Source organism: Canis lupus, chromosome 24 (assembly GCF_011100685.1).
Source record: "Canis lupus familiaris isolate Mischka breed German Shepherd chromosome 24, alternate assembly UU_Cfam_GSD_1.0, whole genome shotgun sequence".
Lineage (NCBI taxonomy): Eukaryota > Metazoa > Chordata > Mammalia > Carnivora > Canidae > Canis > Canis lupus.
Window position 1 is genome coordinate 2,434,992 of NC_049245.1, and position 19,613 is coordinate 2,454,604.

General features: G+C 37.6%; 1 protein-coding gene and 1 long non-coding RNA gene across 2 annotated transcripts in view; one reads left to right on the forward strand and one right to left on the reverse strand.

Annotated features, from left to right (window-relative positions):
• The window catches only part of LOC111092255, a 147,100-nt gene that overhangs the window by 13,778 nt on the left and 113,709 nt on the right, over nucleotides 1-19,613 (forward strand). Inside the window, exon 2 of the long non-coding RNA XR_005377472.1 lies at nucleotides 15,423-15,536. This is a non-coding gene — a long non-coding RNA (uncharacterized LOC111092255). The remainder of the gene's footprint in view (nucleotides 1-15,422; nucleotides 15,537-19,613) is intronic.
• The window catches only part of XRN2 (5'-3' exoribonuclease 2), an 86,207-nt gene that overhangs the window by 7,725 nt on the left and 58,869 nt on the right, over nucleotides 1-19,613 (reverse strand). Inside the window, exons 25-28 of the mRNA XM_038571424.1 lie at nucleotides 14,806-14,874; nucleotides 14,581-14,712; nucleotides 13,617-13,744; nucleotides 472-535 (exon numbers count right to left, since the gene is read on the reverse strand). Of these exons, the coding sequence (XP_038427352.1) occupies nucleotides 472-535; nucleotides 13,617-13,744; nucleotides 14,581-14,712; nucleotides 14,806-14,874 (393 nt within the window). The remainder of the gene's footprint in view (nucleotides 1-471; nucleotides 536-13,616; nucleotides 13,745-14,580; nucleotides 14,713-14,805; nucleotides 14,875-19,613) is intronic.

Genomic DNA, 19,613 nt, shown 5'->3' on the forward strand with positions numbered 1-19,613 from the left:
CCCTACAATAGGCTTGTCAGCCCTGAAAAAGTTGTACCAAAGAAGCTGATTAGGACTTCAAGAGGTTTGTAGCAAGAATCAATGGTTGGTCTGTACTAACGCTGTGGTGTTCGCACAGAAATGATAAAAGTGGAACACCATTAGTTATGCCTCATTAAGCTGCACAAGTCTTCTAAAAAGAAATTTGTTTAGCCTGACCAAAACCTAATACAATTTTAAGCTCTCTCTGCTGCATTTTTCAGGGTACCTTAAAACATTCAATAAAATAAAGGCCAAGGACCAAGGAAAGTGGGAAAGTATATAAATAGGAGTCTTTTAATTCAGTGTGTTAGGCATCTATTTTCCTAAAGGACAAGCACAACAGAAACTGCTTAGAGGGAAAAAAGTACATTTCAAACCATGGAGAGAAAGCTCAAACCTCAAATGTAAATGTGCAAAAATATTTAGAAATCATGTTTGCTTTAATATTACCTGTCAAACCTTTGCTGCTGGAAAAGGGGAGGAGGACCCCGCCAGGAATCCTGGGGCCTCATATCTGGAAAATAAAGAGAAACGGTAACAGATTTTAAGAAGCAATCCTAACTATAAAAATCCTAGAAGAGGCGTGGGCAGTAATTTGACATAGGAAGTAACTTTTTTCTAGATAGTTCTCCCGAGGAAAGGGAAACAAAAGCAAAAATAAATTAGGACCACATCAAAATAAAAAGTTTCAGAAAAAAAAAAAAAAAAAACAAAATAAAAAGTTTCTGCAGAGTGAAGGAAACAATCAAAACTAAAAGAAAACCTACAGAATGGGACAAGATCTTTGCAAATGACTTACCTGATAGAGGGTTAGTATCCAAAATACATAAAGAACTGATACAACTCAACACCAAAAACACTCCACAATCCAATTAAGAGGTAATCAGGATTCGGCTTACCCATATATTTTTATAATTATAAATTTTTGGGGAAAAAAAAGTCTGAGACAGAATACAAACCAAGTAACTGGTTAGCATAATTACAGAAACTGCAAATGTAAAAAGACACAAAATCAAAAGGGTCAGTAAATTTATTATTATTTTTTCTTTGATAATGAAACATAGTTTTAGGAGTCTTAGTCATTAAACTTGCACATTTCTCTCACTGCCTATGTGTGCATAAGTATGTAAAGGTATCTATTTTTCACATTTTTATAAACACAGTGCAGAAGAAAGGGATTTCAGGTTTTTTTCCATAAATACAAACAGAGTGAATAGTATCTTTAACAGAAATCCTGAGAATGTCCTCCTAAGCACAAAAACTGGAAGGAACCCTGGCTTACCTAGCTATATAACAAAATGGGGTGTACACATATCTCCAACACATGCCACAAAGATGCAAATAAAGGGACTACCCACTTTTCTACTGTTTTCTGAGAGTCAGACCTCCTCCCCAACACAAAGCTGAACTGGCAACATCTGACTCCAAGAAACAATTAAATGGCTGCTACTCCCGCACGTGAATGAGTTGAAAGGAGCAGCCCCAAACACCGGTCAGGCGGGCGTTCAGCAGCTCAGCAGGTCGTGTTAACCAACTGCCACTCCACTAGTCTCCAGGCTTGCAGTCACCTTGGCCACCCTTCAGCAGGGTCCATGTGTGACCTAATTAAAACAGTTGGTTCCAGGAGTTGTCTAATGAGTTCACTGTGTGAGGACAGTAACCTCCTCCAGACTCCCGAGACCCAAGGACAACAAGGCTTACCATAATGTATTCAGGCTCACATTTTAATGGAAACACAAACTAGAAACATGCTTTTCAAAATTACTTTCTTAAAGGAAGAAGAAATGAAAGCTTATCTCTGGCTAGGAACCAAAAAAATGCAATCTGGGCTCACTTAAATAAATAAAAGGGGGGGTGGGGAAGAAAAGTGGAATTGTGTTTATTTTTTTTTAAGATTATTTATTTATTTATTCATAGAGACACACACACAGAGAGAGAGAGAAAGAGAGAGGGGCAGAGACACAGGCAGAGGGAGAGTAGGCACCATGCAGAGAGCCTGACATGGGACTGGATCCAGGGTCTCCAGGATCACACCCTAGGCTGCAGGCGGCACTAAACCGCTGCGCCACCAGGGCTGCCCTGGAATTGTGTTTAAAAGAAAACCCCACAAAGGAGAATATGGAACAAGCAGAGGATCCAGCTGTTCACATGATTCCAGTGTCAACAACTCACTACTACTGTTCTGGGTTCCTCCCACCTTGACAAGGCTGACAAATGCCACCTAAAGACAGTTTCATAAAAAGACAATGACCCTTGGCCAGGGCAGGAGTGGGGGAACAACCATAGCCCACTGTCCCTCAGCCAGCATGAAGTGTCCAGCAGCCAAACCCACGATAGATGCTTCTCTTGGAAAAGAGCAGGAAGCCTTCACCACCATTACTTTCATGTAGAAATGCATTCTGAATGGAAAGGTGGCACCTCTTCTTAAAAGCCAGACTAGTAGTAGTCAAACTGAGGAACACTGCTGAGGAGTTTTCATGGTGGTCATTAAATATTCCAAACCTGAATGGGAATGCACAAGGCTTATGACCACACAACCCACAGCAAACAGGCCCAGAATAGCTTCTTAATCCTTATTACGGACCTCGGAGGTCTGTAGGAAATCATGAGAGGTAAAACTAGAAATTCCTACAAAAACAGTAATTATCATCTGTGTGGTTTATTTCTAGGGAAAAACATGAGACACACTTGCCTCAACACATGATTTTCAACATACCACCATTTATGAGAAAGCAATCTGCTGAAAGTAAAATCAAGCTCCTGGCCACTTTTTCTGATCATTACTTTGTTAATTAAACTCGGAAGTCCACTGGTCTATTAAGATATTGTACACAAGTTAGTTCTGTGAGAACTGGTTAAAATGTTAGCAGAAGTGTATTTTATTTTAGTGTCTTACATACTCAAAATTAGCTAATATAACAAAAGTCCATGGATTTCGCTTGGAACCCTGTCTAGCTCTGTATTTCACATGTCCCAGAATCACTGTAGTCACCCTTTTTACCATGAAGACTCAATTACATGATTCTGGTTTCATGGTGGCTCTTTTATATGATATTATCACAGAATTCAAACTCTTCATGGTACTTAGAGAAGCTTCCATACAGGTCCCTGATAAATTTAAAACTGAATGAAGTATTAGGCACCTGGATGGCTCATATGGTTAAGTGGCTGCTTCCAGGTCATAATCCCAGGGTCCTGGGATGGAGCCCTACATCGGGCTCCCTGCTCAGTGAGGAGTCTGCTTCTTCCTTTGCCACCCACACTTGCTCATGCTCACTCTCAAATAAATAAAATCCTTAAAATCGAGCAAAGATTAATAACAAGGTACACTGACATCAAAAAAACCTTCAGAAATGCTCATCCTAATGGTTAATAAAACATAAAGACAGAAAAAAATCTTGTATATTTTCTCCTAGAAACAGTACAAATGGAGGAAAGTTACCATCATCAGGAATACATATTCGATAGAGTAAATATGCTACATGTTAGATTAAGCACAACAATATTTCTAAGTGGAACTGGAATGTAGAGTTCTTTAAGTACAAATACTTTCTTTGGAGAGAAGGAATCCTTCTCAATAGTCTAACTATATACCTGTTAAGTGCCTAGATGAATGGCAAAGTTCCTATTTCCATCATTTTTAGTATGCCATATACTTCCTATTCTATTTCACTTTTACTATTTCTCACTTCCAGAACAACTGCTTTCACATAAACTTAGCACATGCAAAAAACTATAGTTTTTTGTTAAAACTTAAGCAGATTTCCTATGACGTAAGAACTCTGTCATACAATTACAAGTATCTCCTGCTTTCAACCCATAAAAGAAAAATTAAAAGGATCAAATAAAACCTTCAAGGCTACTTTTAAACAAATCTCTTCATGTGGCTCTGAGAAATATATATAACCCTTAAGTATTCATAAAGCAGAAATATTTCCTGGCTGATAAGTAATGAAGTAGAAGGTAAAACAAACTTATTATCATTCATTTGTATGGCTCTAACAGAAGATCCATTGAGAGGGAGAAAAAAAACTCTGAGGTAGTGAATTGCACTTCAGAAAGGTACCAGTGAGAGAGAAAAAAAATGACAGTTAATTTTTTCCTTTGGTCTTTAAAAACTTACCGGTTTTCTAAAGCTCTAAGGCCATATAAACCAAGGCTTCACCAACAGCTCTTCAAGTGACAATTTATCTAATCAGCATGGCAATCACAGGAAAGATTCCATGTTTACTGATTGCACTAATCAAAAATCACTTTTCAAATGTGGCTAATTGACAAGTTTACTAAATGAAATGAAGAGAAGTGACATATTGGGTTCTCTGGGTTGCAGAAATGAAATGCTTTATTCACACGGAGTACTCAAGGCTGCACTTGACTCCAACAAGTTATCAGTACCTGGACAAATATTCATCAGGCAAAAACTGACAAAGAGAAATCAAAAACCAACAGTGAGAAACACCTACAGTAGACAGTTTGACCAAATAGCCCGTCTTGAGTGTTATTTTGTACCACATGAAGAAAATAGCTATGAAGAAAATAGCTATTTTTCTAAAACATTTTCTGATTTTTCTGAAACATTCAGAAAAATTAAATGGCTTAGATCTCAATTTCACTATAACTATTTCTGACCAAATTTCACAGTTCAAGATTCCATAAAAAAGAAAGCTGATCTTTTAACATTTATTTAATGCTTTCCTACTGTGCTAGGCACCATTTCCAGGGCTTAATAACTTAAACTCCTTTATTATGGATATTCTGTGAGCCGGTATGAAATTAGAAAGCTGACAAAAACCTGCCTGAGGTTACAGGGCACTTAAGCAGCAGAGTGAAATCCAGGAGCTATGTTCTCTTAACTACTCTATGCTATACTACTCCAAGGTTTACATGACCTTGTGAACTGTTGGGAGTAGTAGCTGTTGGTGGAGGTGACTCTCCAGGTTATTTCCAGATGATCAGAAGAGAACCCTACCGTAACCAGGAGGCTCAGAAACTTAAGGTTTCAAGAAGGCAGGATTGGGGATTTAAAAACTACTTTCAATATTCCAAAAGTATAGAATTAACATTATTCCATGCATCTAATTTAGACAGGAAGGAAAAACAAATGTACTTGTTATTAACACATGCATTTTGGTTACCATCTTGACACACACAGATTCATGAGGAGAAAATAAAAAAATCTTGGTTAAAACATCTGAAATCAGTGTTTTTGTCTGTTTGTTCATTTGTTTTAAAGTAATCTGTATATCCAATGGGGGGCTTGAATTCACAATCCCGAGATCAAGAGCTGCATGCTTTCCCGACTGAGCCAGCCAGGTGCCCCAAAATTGCCGTTCTTTTTATTTTATTTATTTTTTTAAAAGCTTTTATTTATTCATGAAAGACACAGAGAGGCAGAGACATAGGCAGAGGGAAAAGAAGCTCCCCTCGGGGAGCCTGATGCAGCACTCAATCCCAGGACCCCAGGATCCCGACCTGAGCCAAAGGAAGACACTCAACCACTGAGTCACCCAGGTGCCCCTAACTGTTCTTTTTAAAAAGATGGGATGTCTGGGTAGCTCAGGTCATGATCTCAGCTCCTGGGATCGAGCCCCTCATAGGGCTCTCTGCTCAGTAGGGAGTCTACTTCTCCCTCTAACTATTCCTCTATGTGTGCTCTCGCTCTCTCAAATAAATGTATAAAATCTTTTTTTTTAAAGACTTTATTTATTCATTCATGAGAGACACACACAGAGAGAGGCAGAGACACAGGCAGAGGGAGAAGCAGGCCCCATGCAGGGAGCCCGACGTGGGACTCGATCCCAGGTCCCCAGGATCAGGCCCTGCGCTGAAGGTGGCACTAAACTGCTGAGCCACCTGGGCTGCCCCAAATGTATAAAATCTTAAAAAAAAAAAACAAAAAAAAACCCTACCCTAAAAGATTTAGTATTCAAAAGAAAACATAAAGGATCAAATAAAAATTAGGATGGAGAGAGAAAGAGATGGACAGCTGAATAAACTAGTTGACAGGTCAGCAGCAATTAGTTCTGTCTGCATAAATATGAAATCTAGAGGTTATAACAGACCATGAAATAAATATGCTAGAAAAGTGATAATGGTAAATTAAAGAAAACAAAAACAAATCATATGATGAACTATGTATAAAGACTACTGAAGCAAACATCACAGAATATGGGATTTCCTTTCCTGATAGTAGGCAGCATTTGTCTGGGCTTATCATATCCTACAGTGATCATTCTAGATTAGACCAATTATTTATTCAACACACCTACAAAGGTATCCAGGAATAACTTGGCTTCCTTTGAGGAAATGACATGGCTGCCTTTGAGGAAGTCTACCTTGACAACCCCAAGCTTTTCTAGGTTCTCTTATAACCAAGGGCAAGTAAAAGTGATTAACTTATCCAAATCCTTCTTGAACTTTTACAGTTCTGGCTTGTGCTCAGAGGATTACCAATTTTCACTCTCTAACCCTCTCTTCTCTGTTGAGCAAGAATCAGACCCATACTAATAACTGCCGGCAGATGACTGCAAGGTCTTCAGGCACAAAATCAGTCTCAGCATATTCTTCCAGATTCCTTTGCCATTCTGGGTTTCCAAATTCTCATTAGTCACCCAGGTGTCCACAGTGCACACCTGAGCCTCATCTTCTCTCCTTCACATAACATATTCAATTATCCAGTCCTTCAGATGCCCCTCTCCAATCTTCTCCATTTTGAATCCACTTTGCCACAGATCAGTTCAGACCTTTATTATCCCTAATGAGAACCACCACCAAGTCTTTTGTAAACAATAGAGTTGTGGTTTTAGAAAGGAGATGTAACTGTGCACTTTTCTATTTAGAAAGTTTTACTAATTTTTAAAAAAGATTTTATTAGTAAGATACACACAGAGAGGCAGAGAGACACAGGCAGAGGGAGAAGCAGGCTCCATGCAGGGAGCCTGATGTGGGACTCAATCCCAGGCCCCCAGGATCACACCCCGGGCTGAAGACAGCGGCGCTAAACCGCTGAGCCACCCAGGCTGCCCAGAACAGGGAATTTATTAAGGAAAAAGAGGTCAGTAAAAAATATGATTGAAGCAGCAGTTTTAAAAATTATACCTTAAAACAAAGATATGTTATTCACTGCTTAGCAAATCAGCAAGAACTTCAAAAGTGTAAATTCCTATATTTTATATGGTGATATTCACCAAAAGTATACAATTTGTAGGAATTTAGCCTCAGTTAAATTAAGAAAGAAATCTATTTTAAAGGATTAAGAAAAGCATATATGCTTAAAAAATTAAGCAATATACTTCTAAAACAAAATGGAATTCAAAAATATTACAAAGTGAATGATAATATATGATGTAAAATGAAATATAAATAAAACTAAAATGATCAGAGAGAAATTGTTAGCACTCAAGTGCATGTATTAGATAAGACTGAAAATAAATTACCTAAGTCTCCACCTCAAAAAAATTATAAAAAGGATGGCAATTTAATCCCAAAGAAACTAGAAGGGAATAATGAAGACAAAAGGAGAAATCAAAAACCAAAAAATGTAAGGTGACAAAACAAACAATAAAGCTGTTAGTTCAGTGAAAAAAAGGAAAAAAAAAAAAAACAAAAAAAACCCCAAACACCTCAAGTAATAAAGTTAACGGATGCCTAGCTGGCTCAGTCAGTATAGCTTGATTCTTGATCTCGGGGCTATGAGCTTTGAGCCCTCTAAATTAGGGGTAGAGATTACTTTTAAAAAATATGTATGAAAAAATGGTAATAAAATCAAATCAAATGGGCCCTGGCTACAATAATCGAGAAAAAGCAGCAATACTATATACATTACCAATACAACAAATTAGTTTTTAAAGTTTTACAGTTATTAAAAAGACACTAAGAATATATCACAATATTAAGAGAATTCTGGCAATGAATTTGAAATTTTAGAATGGACAAATTCCTACAAAAATAAGGGGAAATTACCAAAGCCAAAACAAGAAGTAACAAAAACACCAGAATAACCTATATCTACTTAATTTGAATCTATAATTTAAAATCTTCTCATGAAGAAACTGCAAGGCCCATATGGCTTTATGGCTTTACCACTGAATTCTATGGGATTAAGACATGACAATGAACTTATTGTAACCCCTAGGAACAAAAGAAATGTAGGAAACACTTTCTAACTTTCCAGAATGTACAAAAGTTATAAGCTAATCTCTCATAGTATACAGATGAAAAATACCCAATATACTGACACACAGAAAGTAGTTACATATAAAAAGGAATGCTATTATCACACTGAATGAGGCTTATTCCAGTAATGCCAGGTTGGTTTAACCACATAACAGTAGGAAAGAAAAACAAAACATTACCACCATCTAAACAGAGGAAAAGCATTTGATAAAATTCAATACCCACTAGAAACAAGAAACAGAAGGAAAGTTCCTCAGTACTTCTTATCTAAAAGAAAAAAAATAAAAAACTACATTTCCCCCTTAAGACTAGAAATGAAACAAGGATGTCCACCATCACCCTTTCTATCCAATTATACTAGAGGTCCTGATCAGTGCAATAAGGCAAAAAAAATTTTTTTAATTTAAAAAAAAAAAAGACGAAAGGCATTAGGCTTAGAAAGTCAATAAACAAAACTGTCACCATTTGCAGAGGACATGATTCTGTAGGCAAAAAATCCAGAAGAACACACAAACTTGCAGAATAAATGAATTTAGTAAGGTTGTTAGATAAAAACCAATATGTGAAAATCTATTTCTAATACAAGCAACAGGAAAATGACATTTAAAAGATTACTTAAAAACATCAACACCTATCAAATATCAATATTTTTTACCTCAATTTTTTATTGTGATGGTTTCAAAACTTACAGAAAAGCTCTAAAAGAATCATAAAGAATTCCCACATGCTCTTCACCCAGTCCCCAAATGTCGGCATAAACCTCGTTCCTTACATGCCAATTAAAGTGAAAATATAAACCATCAAGTGGAAAAAGGAAAGGAAAAAGGTAATTTCAATAATAATAATATAATAATAATAAAAATCTCATAGCCAAAATATAAAAGAACCCCTAATAAAGCAAAAGAAGAAAGACAACCCAGTAGGAAAATGGACACAAGGTTTCAGGCACATCACAAAAAAATGCTCAAGGGCCAATAAACATGAAAAAACCTCAATTAAAGCATCAAGAAGATGCTAATTAAATGTCACTGGGAGCCGCTACTCATCCAGTAGAATGGCTAAAAGTGAAAAGACTGACAATACCAAGGGTTGGTGACAATGTGGAACAACTGGACCTTCTCTGCACTGCTAAAGGCATGTATATTGGTATAAACTGAATGTAATTTGAGAAACGCGTCTGGCACTTCTATTCATGAAAAATGAACATGCACATGACCCTAGCCTTGCAATTCTACTACTGGTACATACCCATCAGAGATGTTTACTTATGTGCACCGAAAGACACATGAATTTCACCGCTGTACTACTCCAGAAGCCCCAAACTGGGAACCAATCCAAATAGTACACCAGAGAGAGAAATGATGACAGTCACCGATGAAGCAGCAGAAGTGTGCGAATGAACAAACTACTGCTTCAGCAATGATATGGATAAATCTCAGAAACAGAATATCAAACAAAAGAGGGCAAATTTTCAAAAGGGTCAACTGTGTAAGAATCCATTAAACAAACATGAAACAAATCCATGACACTGAAGTCAGGAAAGTAATTACCTTTAATGGGTTGGAATGGCACCTGGGAAAGGACATAATGGGGGCGGGGGGGGGGGGGGGGGGGGGGATTCTGGGAACTTGTTACTTTCTTCCTAATCAGAGTAGTGGTTACATGTGTGTGTTCATTTCATAAAAATTAATCAAATTGTATACTCATGACTCAAAATTTATTGTGTTACATTTTAATAAAAAGTATATGTAAAAATACATGTATAATAATCTAATTTTCAAAAATTACGTACAAGAATATAAAGAAAGAGACTACTGCTTTGTTGCAGGACCATGGGATTACACATATTTAGGCTTTATTATCTGCCACATTTTATTTAATTAACATGTATTACGGTTAAAATCCATTTAAAATGTCACTAAAAATATGGAGGAAAAAGTCAGTCTTCCCACCCTTGTAATCAGTTTCCACTTATGCTCTCAGAATTTTGTACCAGTTATTCTAGGCTCAAAACCAAGTAACTTTTTGTGATGTACTTCAAACTCATTTTTTTCTCAGCCCCAAATTCCCCTCTGTAGGCTCAATTTAAACAGCACACTTTTGCTGATTTTTTTCCCCATTTTTTCATTTCTACCATCCCCATCCCCTTTGAAAAGATGTTAAATATAGTGTCCTAGCAAGAGTCCTCAGGTGGCTCAATGTTTTTACCCATCACCATGCAGAGGGCCATTTATTTCTTGCTCTACGTCAATCCCTACTTTACAAAACATATTTCCTATTATTTATTTTTTTTAATTTCATTTATTTACTTGAGAGAGAGAGAAAGAGAGAGAGAGCACATGCACATACACACACCAGGAGGTACAGTAGGCAGAGGGAGAAGCAGGCTCCCTGCCAAGCAAGGAGCCTGATATGGGGATCCATCCCAGGACCCCAGGATCACGACCTGAGCCCAAGGTAGACGCTCAACAACTGAGCCACCTAGGTGCCCCAATTTCCTGTTTTTTAATGACATAATTAAAATAGAGACTCTACCTGGAAAAGATTCTAATTAAAGTTCCTCGTAAGAGTTGTAACAATGGCAAATGAGTAGTTATTCAAGATTTAATAAAAAGGAGAGGTGACACCACAATTTGAAATAAAATGCACAGATGCTGATAAGAGTTGACTATTATAATGAAGACAAACTAAGAACTATAAAATTGCAGGCCTGGAAAGAGGAAATTTTTTTACCACTGGCATGACCTTGATAAATAAAAGAACTTCCTGACTTCCTTCTTACTTAGTGCTGGAAATGGATCCTGCAGGATGGAAAGGGCCTGAGAATGAAGCACTCAGATTTATATGAATGCCACACCGAGTGATTTTCTGTGAAGGCAGTCCATGGTTTTTACAGATCGTCACATGGGTCTATGATTTCACACAAGATCTAAGCAACATTTCCCAAAGTGTGGTATGCATACCATGGGTAATACATAAGATCGGTTTCTGGGGACTGTGACCAAGCCTTTTATCTTCAGTTATGTATTTACGTATATTTGAAAAAAATACAATAAGCACATCAAACTCATGTCATATATTTTTGATATAATTTTATATTTAAAATAAATCAATTTAAGTGGGGGAAAAGAAGATGATTTGTTTTTTTAAGATTTTACTTATTTATTCATGAGAGACACACAGAGAGAAAGAGGCAGAGACATAGGCAGAGGGAGAAGCAGGCTCCATGCAGGGTGCCCGTTATGGGACTCCACCGCAGGTCTCCAGGATCACTCCCTGGGCTGAAGGCAGCGCTAAACTGCTGAGCCACCCGGGCTGTCCCGGAGGGGGCGGGGTAAAATGTTTTAAGTAAAGTAGCTATCTGGGGTGATAAATCCAGTGATTGGACCTTAACAAACATGAAATGGAAGGAAACTACATAATGGAGAACACATGTTTTCACCCTTACTACTCAAACCTCTTTCCAAATTTCTCAAACTTTAGGCAATCCGACAATCTCTTAAATGCCTCATAACCATCATCTTGAGAAATACTAGCTAAGGGACGCCTGGGTGGCTCAGTGGTTGAATGTCTGCCCAGGGTGTGATTCCAGGTCTGGGGATGAGTCCCACATAGGGCTCCCTGTAGGGAGCCTGCTTCTCCCTCTGCCTGTCTCTGCCTCTCACTGTGCCTACCGTGAATAAATAAATAAAATCTTAAAAAAAAAAAAAAGAAAGAAATACTAGCTAAGCTAACCCACAGGGATTAAACGTGGCTCTAGCATTCTGCATCTCATTTTTTTTTTCCTATTTGGAAGCTGTGATACCATTATGGATAGAACTACATGGTAAAGAGCCCATAAAAAAGGAACTGCTAAGGAATGTACCAATAAACAGACGGCTTTATAAATAAGCTATGGATATGCTTTTACATATACTAGTAAAATGTTAGGGCACAGAGAGTGCTTTCAAAGTGATTAGACTCTTCTGTTGCATGTGGCATGGATTGATATGAAATATATTATGATACATATGGAAATACTCAGAAATGTTATTTTCTAAATCTTGGGGGCAGGGGAAGAGCAGTTAAGTAAACTACTGTACCAAGCAGATCCTCATAAGGTCCATTCTGTACCCCTTCTGTGTTTCACTAAACAAGATAAAATAGCTGAACTCCATAGTTTTCATGGAGTCTTAACAATGTTCCACTCAATGTCATTAAGCCACACAGCAAAGCCACAGAGAGAGACAGAGACATGGAGAGAGTACACTGAAAACAGAGGGCTCTGAGAGAGAACGAGACCTTCAGAACCCATTTCTTCCTGGGTATTTTTTTTTTTTTTTAAAGATTTTTTTTATTTATTCATGAGAAACACAGAAAGAGAGAGAGAGAGGCAGAGACACAGGCAGAGGGAGAAGCAGGCTCCTTGCAGGGAGCCCAATGTGGGACTCAATCCTGGGTCTCCAGGATCACGCCCTGGCCCAAGGCGGCACTAAACCGCTGAGCCACCCAGGCTGCCCTCTTCCTGGGTATTATACCAGGAAAATCTGGGTGGGCTTCAGGTTAAAAAATGGGTTTGTCCCCTTTTATGAAGATAGTGCCGAAGGTGAAGAAAGAAGCCCCTGCCCCTCCCAAAGCCGAAGCCAAAGCAGGCTTTGAAAGCTAAGAAAGCAGTGCTGAAAGGCGTGCAGTCCCCCCAAAAAAGAAGATCCCTACATCACCTACATTCCGACAACCTAACATGCCGCGTCTCCAAAGGCAGCCCAAATATCCTCGAAAGAGTGCCCCAGGAGAAACAAGCTTGATCACTTGATGATCACATCATCAAGTTCCCCCTGACTACTGAGTCAGCCATGAAGAAAATAGAAGACAACACACTTGTGTTCATCGTGGATGTCAAGGCCAATAAGCACCAGATCAAACAGGCTGTGAAGCAGCTCTATGACACTGATGTGGTCAAGGTCAACATCTTGATCAGATTAGATCATCTAAACTGAGTCCAGCTGGCTATAAATCTAATATAAATTTTTTTACCATAAAAGAAAAATGGGTTTGTAACTTAATTAGTATGAATACAGTAGTAGGTGCATAGCATAAATACCTCCCAACAATCTTCACATTAATCTGGTATTTCTCTGACAACTTCAACCTTGGTTTAAAAAGATTTCTCAGAGTGGCCTCTTCTGTTTTGTTAATTTAATTTACATGAAATATTTCAAACAATTAGAAAGAAACTTAGTAAAATAACCCTTAGATTTAACAAATGTTTAGCATCTTGCCATAGTCGCATCTCCTCTGCCATGCTGTCATGGTTTGGTGGGGTAGTAATAGACAACCAGGAATGGAGAAGTAAAGGCTTATAGTATTTCTAAATTATTATGTTTTTAAGTCCATTTAATATTTAATTCAGCATGTTAAATAATCAACTTGTGATAACTTACTTGACATAAGTTTTGGAATCTGGGCTTGTCCTCTCAACAGCGGCCTGTATAAGTTTCCTTGATAAGTTGCAGGTGGTGGTGCAGCATTGCCATAAACGCCAGCCCCTGTGCCTCTTGGCATAACATGGCTGTAAAAGGACCCCACCAACCAGAAAAAAATTTATAGATAAATCCATCACATCCAAACTGATATAAATTAATGCTAGTTGTCTCTTTACTAGTAAATATGATTAAGATAATAACTTACAAGATTTATAATTAACAAAGTTCAAAACAGTACCAATGGTAATGGTGATAGCATGTTAGTTTGTCATACCAAAATTCTTAACTGATAATTATTTAAGTATTAATTACTTCATATAAAGAGTGAACCTACCTTTTTTTTTTGGATATTTCAAGTTTTGCCCTCAAGGACCCATGCTGTGGCTACCACTATACATACTGCTCTATATCTTGCATTACTCTATATTTTTCATAGTCTTCATAATTATAGCATGTATCCCTATAGAGTACTTTACCATGGTGACATCTCATATTTCACTAAACCATTCTTCTCATTTAATTTGACTATTACTAATGTAATGCACTCTAGATTTGGGCATGTAACTTTATGCTTCTCTAAAATTATTTTTTCAAGATAAATTCCAAGAAGTAGGAATTTGGATCAGAGTTATCTGCATGTACTGATCATATATTGTATATATGTTTTATTCCTTTGAAATATCTGTCAGTAAGATAGGAAAACCTTTTAGGAGAAAATAACAGAATTCTTAAGCAACACACAAACCAAAGAAACAGAAGTGAATTTTTAAAATGAAGAGCGTAAGAGTATCAAAGTCATTAAAATATTTGCCAAAGAATTGCATTTAGTGGTCTCTTAAGTATTTGTAGCATAAATACTGACAATGCTGATGAATGATTCAGAAAAAGCATAATATACAAAAGATAGCAACCTACCACTCACCCTAAAGTCCTGAATGCAGCCTGATCCAAGTGGACAGGCCGCCGATCCCGATTAAAGCCAAGTTGGGGCTTCCACTGCCGTCCATTGCTGGACTTTTCCCAGTCACTAGGTTTCAGTACTGGTGTTGGTTTTCTGACCATTTGAAAATACAATTAGTGTATTGGGATATGCATTGTTCATACAAAATAAAACTAGATAGTTCATATATTATAGCTGTATTGTTACCTTGCTCCTGGAAGCATTACAGCTTTAAAAATGTAGTCTTCAGCAAACTGTGGGTCCTTAAAATTAATACTAGAAGAGAGCAACATATAATTTTATGACTTTATTATATGACCATGGCTTAACTATTATGTAAACTGAGGTACTTTTCATGTTTAAAAAGAATAACCAAAATTCAGAAGTCTTCTCCAGAAATTATTTTAATCAATAGTTTTGCCAAATGACAAATCTTTTTTGTCAAACAGCTGCTAATCCGTAGTACACAGCCTTCATGTAACTTTCTCTGTGGGAAAAGTCATGCTCTAGCTAACTGTGGGTGATTAGAGAGAAGGAACAGACACTGCCTCAAATCTTGAGAAATTACAACAGAATACTGGTGACAGGTGGAAGGGGTTTATAATAACAAAAAGAAGAAAAAAAACACCTTTCATTTTATTTAGTGCAGGGCAAAGACTTACCCTAAGCATCTTAGGAAAAATTAGTTCTTGTTTCAAGAAAGAAAAGATGAAAACACCACTAGAAACAAAATCATAAAGTATACACAAATAATACGGAGAAAAAACATTAAATTTCCCAATTGGAACCCTGTACTAAACTCTCTTAATGTTTCTCTTTTTCAGGAACAGTCACAATTTGAAAACTACACAAAGGCTTATTTTATAAGTCTTTACACTTAGACTATATTAGCTGGGTCAAGCTTCCTTTCTGGTGGGATTTGTGTGTCCCGAAGGCTGGTAAGTATGTAAGTTTTCCTTTCAACCTAGCAATGTCTCTTCTAGAACTTCACATCTATACTAGGTTATACCTAAGGATGCTCACAACAGTTGTTATTTTTGCTGAAAAAAACTTAAGTGTATGAATAATAGTAGACTGGTTAAAGAAACTATGGTTTCCCTAAAAATGGAATCCTCAAGTGACATTTCAAAAAAATTCAGTAACTGAATACCTACTGACATGGGGAAAATACATATATACAACAGACTAGACATATATTCATCAAAAAGTTATCAGTGATACTGTTTCACTTCCTTTCCTTCTTTGTGTTTTTTAAATATTTTCTAAAATTCCTCCATGATTACAGTTGAAAACGGTTTCATATAAAATATATTTGACATTTTAGATAGCTTTTTTCCCTTCAAAAACTGCCACTTTAAATTATTAGGGCTTATTTTCATTGTGCTGGGATTTAACTGTATATTTTAAGTACATAAAAATAACTTCATTTATAATAAAAATGCTGAGCTCAAGAGCAGCTGAACAATACTTCATTTACTGAATTTATTCCTCTTACAACTCACTCTTCACTGGCAACCATCTTTATCTCAAATGTTCTCTGCTGGGCAAAGTGGCTAGGGCAGTCTTACAGGTTTAAGAGGGTGACAGAGAAAATGGTATTTAAGTATAGGGGATTGTTTGGGCCTTCCAGATACATAGTAAAGAGAAAAATCAGTAATAAAGCAAGACTTGCAACTTAGAACCTCTCAAAGCAGTTATTTTTTTGTCAGCAGGGCTTTTCAGCAGTTTATCAAACTTTAAGAGTTCTCACAGCATACATGGTCTCAGGGTGGGCAATGGGGTACAAATGCTGGCCAGGCATCAAGCCTGCCTCCCCTTCTGATAAAGGAAATAGGAAATACTTAATAACATTTTCATAAGTAGAAGAGGCAACAACAGACGCAGAAAGATGCTGAGTAAGTATGTGTGTGCACGTGCCTTCCACACAAGTCTTTGTGAATGTAGGATAAAAGCATGTGTGTATGGGGGAGAGGGAAGAGGATTCTCTCACTGGGACCAAGGAAAACATCATTCCAAGAGGCCATGATATGAAGTGGGACAGGAATGGTTACAGAATGGGAGAGGAAATAAATGTAACCAAGTCAGAGAAAGGGGTTCCAGGACCAAGAAATAGCTCAGTTTAATTGGAGCAGCCTTCTCGATGGGGATCTGGGAGAGAAGTAAGCCATATACAAATGATCTGAGTGATTGCATCCTCAAATTCTCCCAAGAAGATCTATAATTAGTTCCATTCTTAAGGACACAGGAGCCAAACTCATGACCCTCAGGATCAAGATCTGAGCTGAGATCAAGAGTTCGTTGCTCAATCAAGTCACCCAGGTACCTCAAGTTCTCAAGCCTTAACTCCCAAGTGGGACCTTAGTTGAGAAGAGCTAGACTGGAGTGAGCAAGTCCGTGAACAGAAGCAGGCAGTAAGACAGGCTGGTTGCACTAGGTTAATGTTGTAGAGGTCCTGTTCTGACCACAACGTGAAGTTGCTTCAGGTAGTCAGTCAGTGAGGGAGTAAACTCGATCAAGGAAGCAATTCAAAAAGAACCTTCTGGCAGCAGTGTGTAAGAGAGCAGAGGGAGAGAACCAAAAAAAGATGATCAACACAGTCTAGGCAAGAGCCTTATTTTTTTTTTTTTTAAAGATTTTATTTATTTATTCATGAGAGACGCAGAGATAGAGGCAGAGACATAGGCAATGGATGGAGAAGCAAGCTCCATGCAGGGTGCCCAATGTGGGACTCAATCCTGGGACTCTGGGACCATGCCCTGAGCCGAAGGCAGACGCTCAACCACTGAGCCACCCAGGTATTCCAAGAGCCTTCAATACATGCTGGAGGTGGGAATGCTGGACAGGCAAAAGAAATGGCAGGGCTAGAACTGGAATGAAGATCATATTCAGGTGAGGGCTTGGGATGAAGAAGTCATGTACAGAAAGACTGAAACTAAATGAAGGAAGTGGCCAAGCTAACAACTTCCCAGGCAAAAGAGCTTCACAGGGATAATCTCTCCTGAAGGACAATGGTTATAGTAAGAGATTTAATAAGACAGCTGAACCAATGTTTGAGAAAACAAACCCATGTATTTATGAAATATGTGCAGTTTACTGTATGTCAATTGTTCCTCTATAATACCACTCTAAAAATTCCATCATTCAAGGCACCTGGGTGGTTTAGTGGTTGAGCATCTGCCTTTGGCTCAGGTAGTTATCCCGGAGTCGTGGGACTGAGTCCTACATCGGGCTCCCCATAGGGAGCCTGCTTCTCCCTCTGCCTGCGTTCTCTGCCTCTGTGTGCCTGTCATGAATAAATAAATAAAATCTTAAAAAAAAAATTCCATCATCCATGCTCATATTCTAAAAGGAAAAAATTTCCAAGATAATAGGAAAAAAAATCTTCAAAATCTTCCCTATTTACCCTCCAAACCAAACTTAACAGAATGATCTATATACTTCATTCACTAGGAGATGGAAAAAAGAGCATCTAAAAATAAGTTTGGAGATCACTACTGAAGGGATAAACAATACTATTTTTGATCTCAAAGATTAAAGCATTCTTTTCCCTTGGATCTTTAAGAACAATTTGAAGACTTATTCTCTTCTAAAATGAGTTAAGCTTTCACTGATTTTTTTTTAAAGTAATTTGTTCCCACAAATATATAAGAACTCTTTTATTTTTAGAAATTAAAGAACAAGGGACACCTAGGTGGCTCAGTGGTTGAGTGTCTGCCTTCAGCTCAGGGAGTGATCCCAGAGTCCGGGACTGAGTCCCTCATCGGGCTCCTTGCGGGGAGCCTGCTTCTCCCTCTGCCTGTGTCTCTGCGTCTCTCATGAATAAACAAATAAAATCTTAAAAAAAAAAAAAAAAAGAAATTAAAGAACAAAAGAAGCTAAAGCACAACTCAACTGTACTTTTCCATTGTGAAACACCAGCCACAACCTAAACAAACTTCTCCAAAAACTGAAACACATAAACCAGAGGGGAACCTATTAGTCAAAGTACCAAAGTAAAACTTTACTGAGATCCAAGCTTTTAAAGTTCCCTCATTTTTTCGTTTATGTAAGTAATTAAAATTCTTATAGACAGAGGAACTAAAATAACAGAAATGATGTTATTATAATAAAATACATAAATAAAAATAATAGAAATAGTAAAGGAGAAAAATGGATTTCTCTTTGACAAATTTCCATCAAAAGTGTTTAACTGTAGAGAGTGGCAGGGGGAGGGGAAAGTGGTACCATGAAGACAGAAGCACCTTCAAGGAGGAAATGAGCTAAAGAACAGCTTATACATCCAACTGGTGGCCCCATGGGGTGGGGTGGGGTGTGTGTGTGTGTGTGTGTGTGTGTGTGTGTGAGAGAGAGAGAACTGTGTTTAGATGTATACTGCTTTACCTAGCTTCACCGAACTCTATAAACACAAGTATTTTTCACCACTTCTTCTAGGTGGCACAGGGCTGACTCACCCAGCACAAGCTTCTATCCACCACACCAGCCCGCCCAGGAGTGGCATAATATGATCCTTCCCTTGGTAGGGAACCTCTCCATGATTTTAATCACCTAATTGTCATCACAAACACATCAAGGACAAAATATAAAAATTGTAAACCTAAGCATGGTTGAAAATATAACAAAACTGAGCAGTGCTTTTATCTGTAACACAAGTAGCACTTTAGACACCAATAGTAAGAAGAAAATACTACAGCAAAGTCTCAACTGAAAAGGAATGGAATGTACAACACCCCTTTCCAACTCAATTCACTTTAAGAATTATCCTTAGAAACACTATTTTAAGTACTAATACTATTTAAGAGTGTTAGTACACTTCACAAAGACAGCAGAAAACTCCAAATATCAAGTTACATATTTTTACCCTACCTTTTCCTGATATATTCCATAATTAATGCTAAATCAGCATACCAATGCAAACTGTCCTTGTAGGAAAAACTTCATGATTCATATACCTGACATTTTAAAGCACTTAAAGAGTTTATAGGACTTAAGATGTCTTTGCTGACATTCTATCAGAA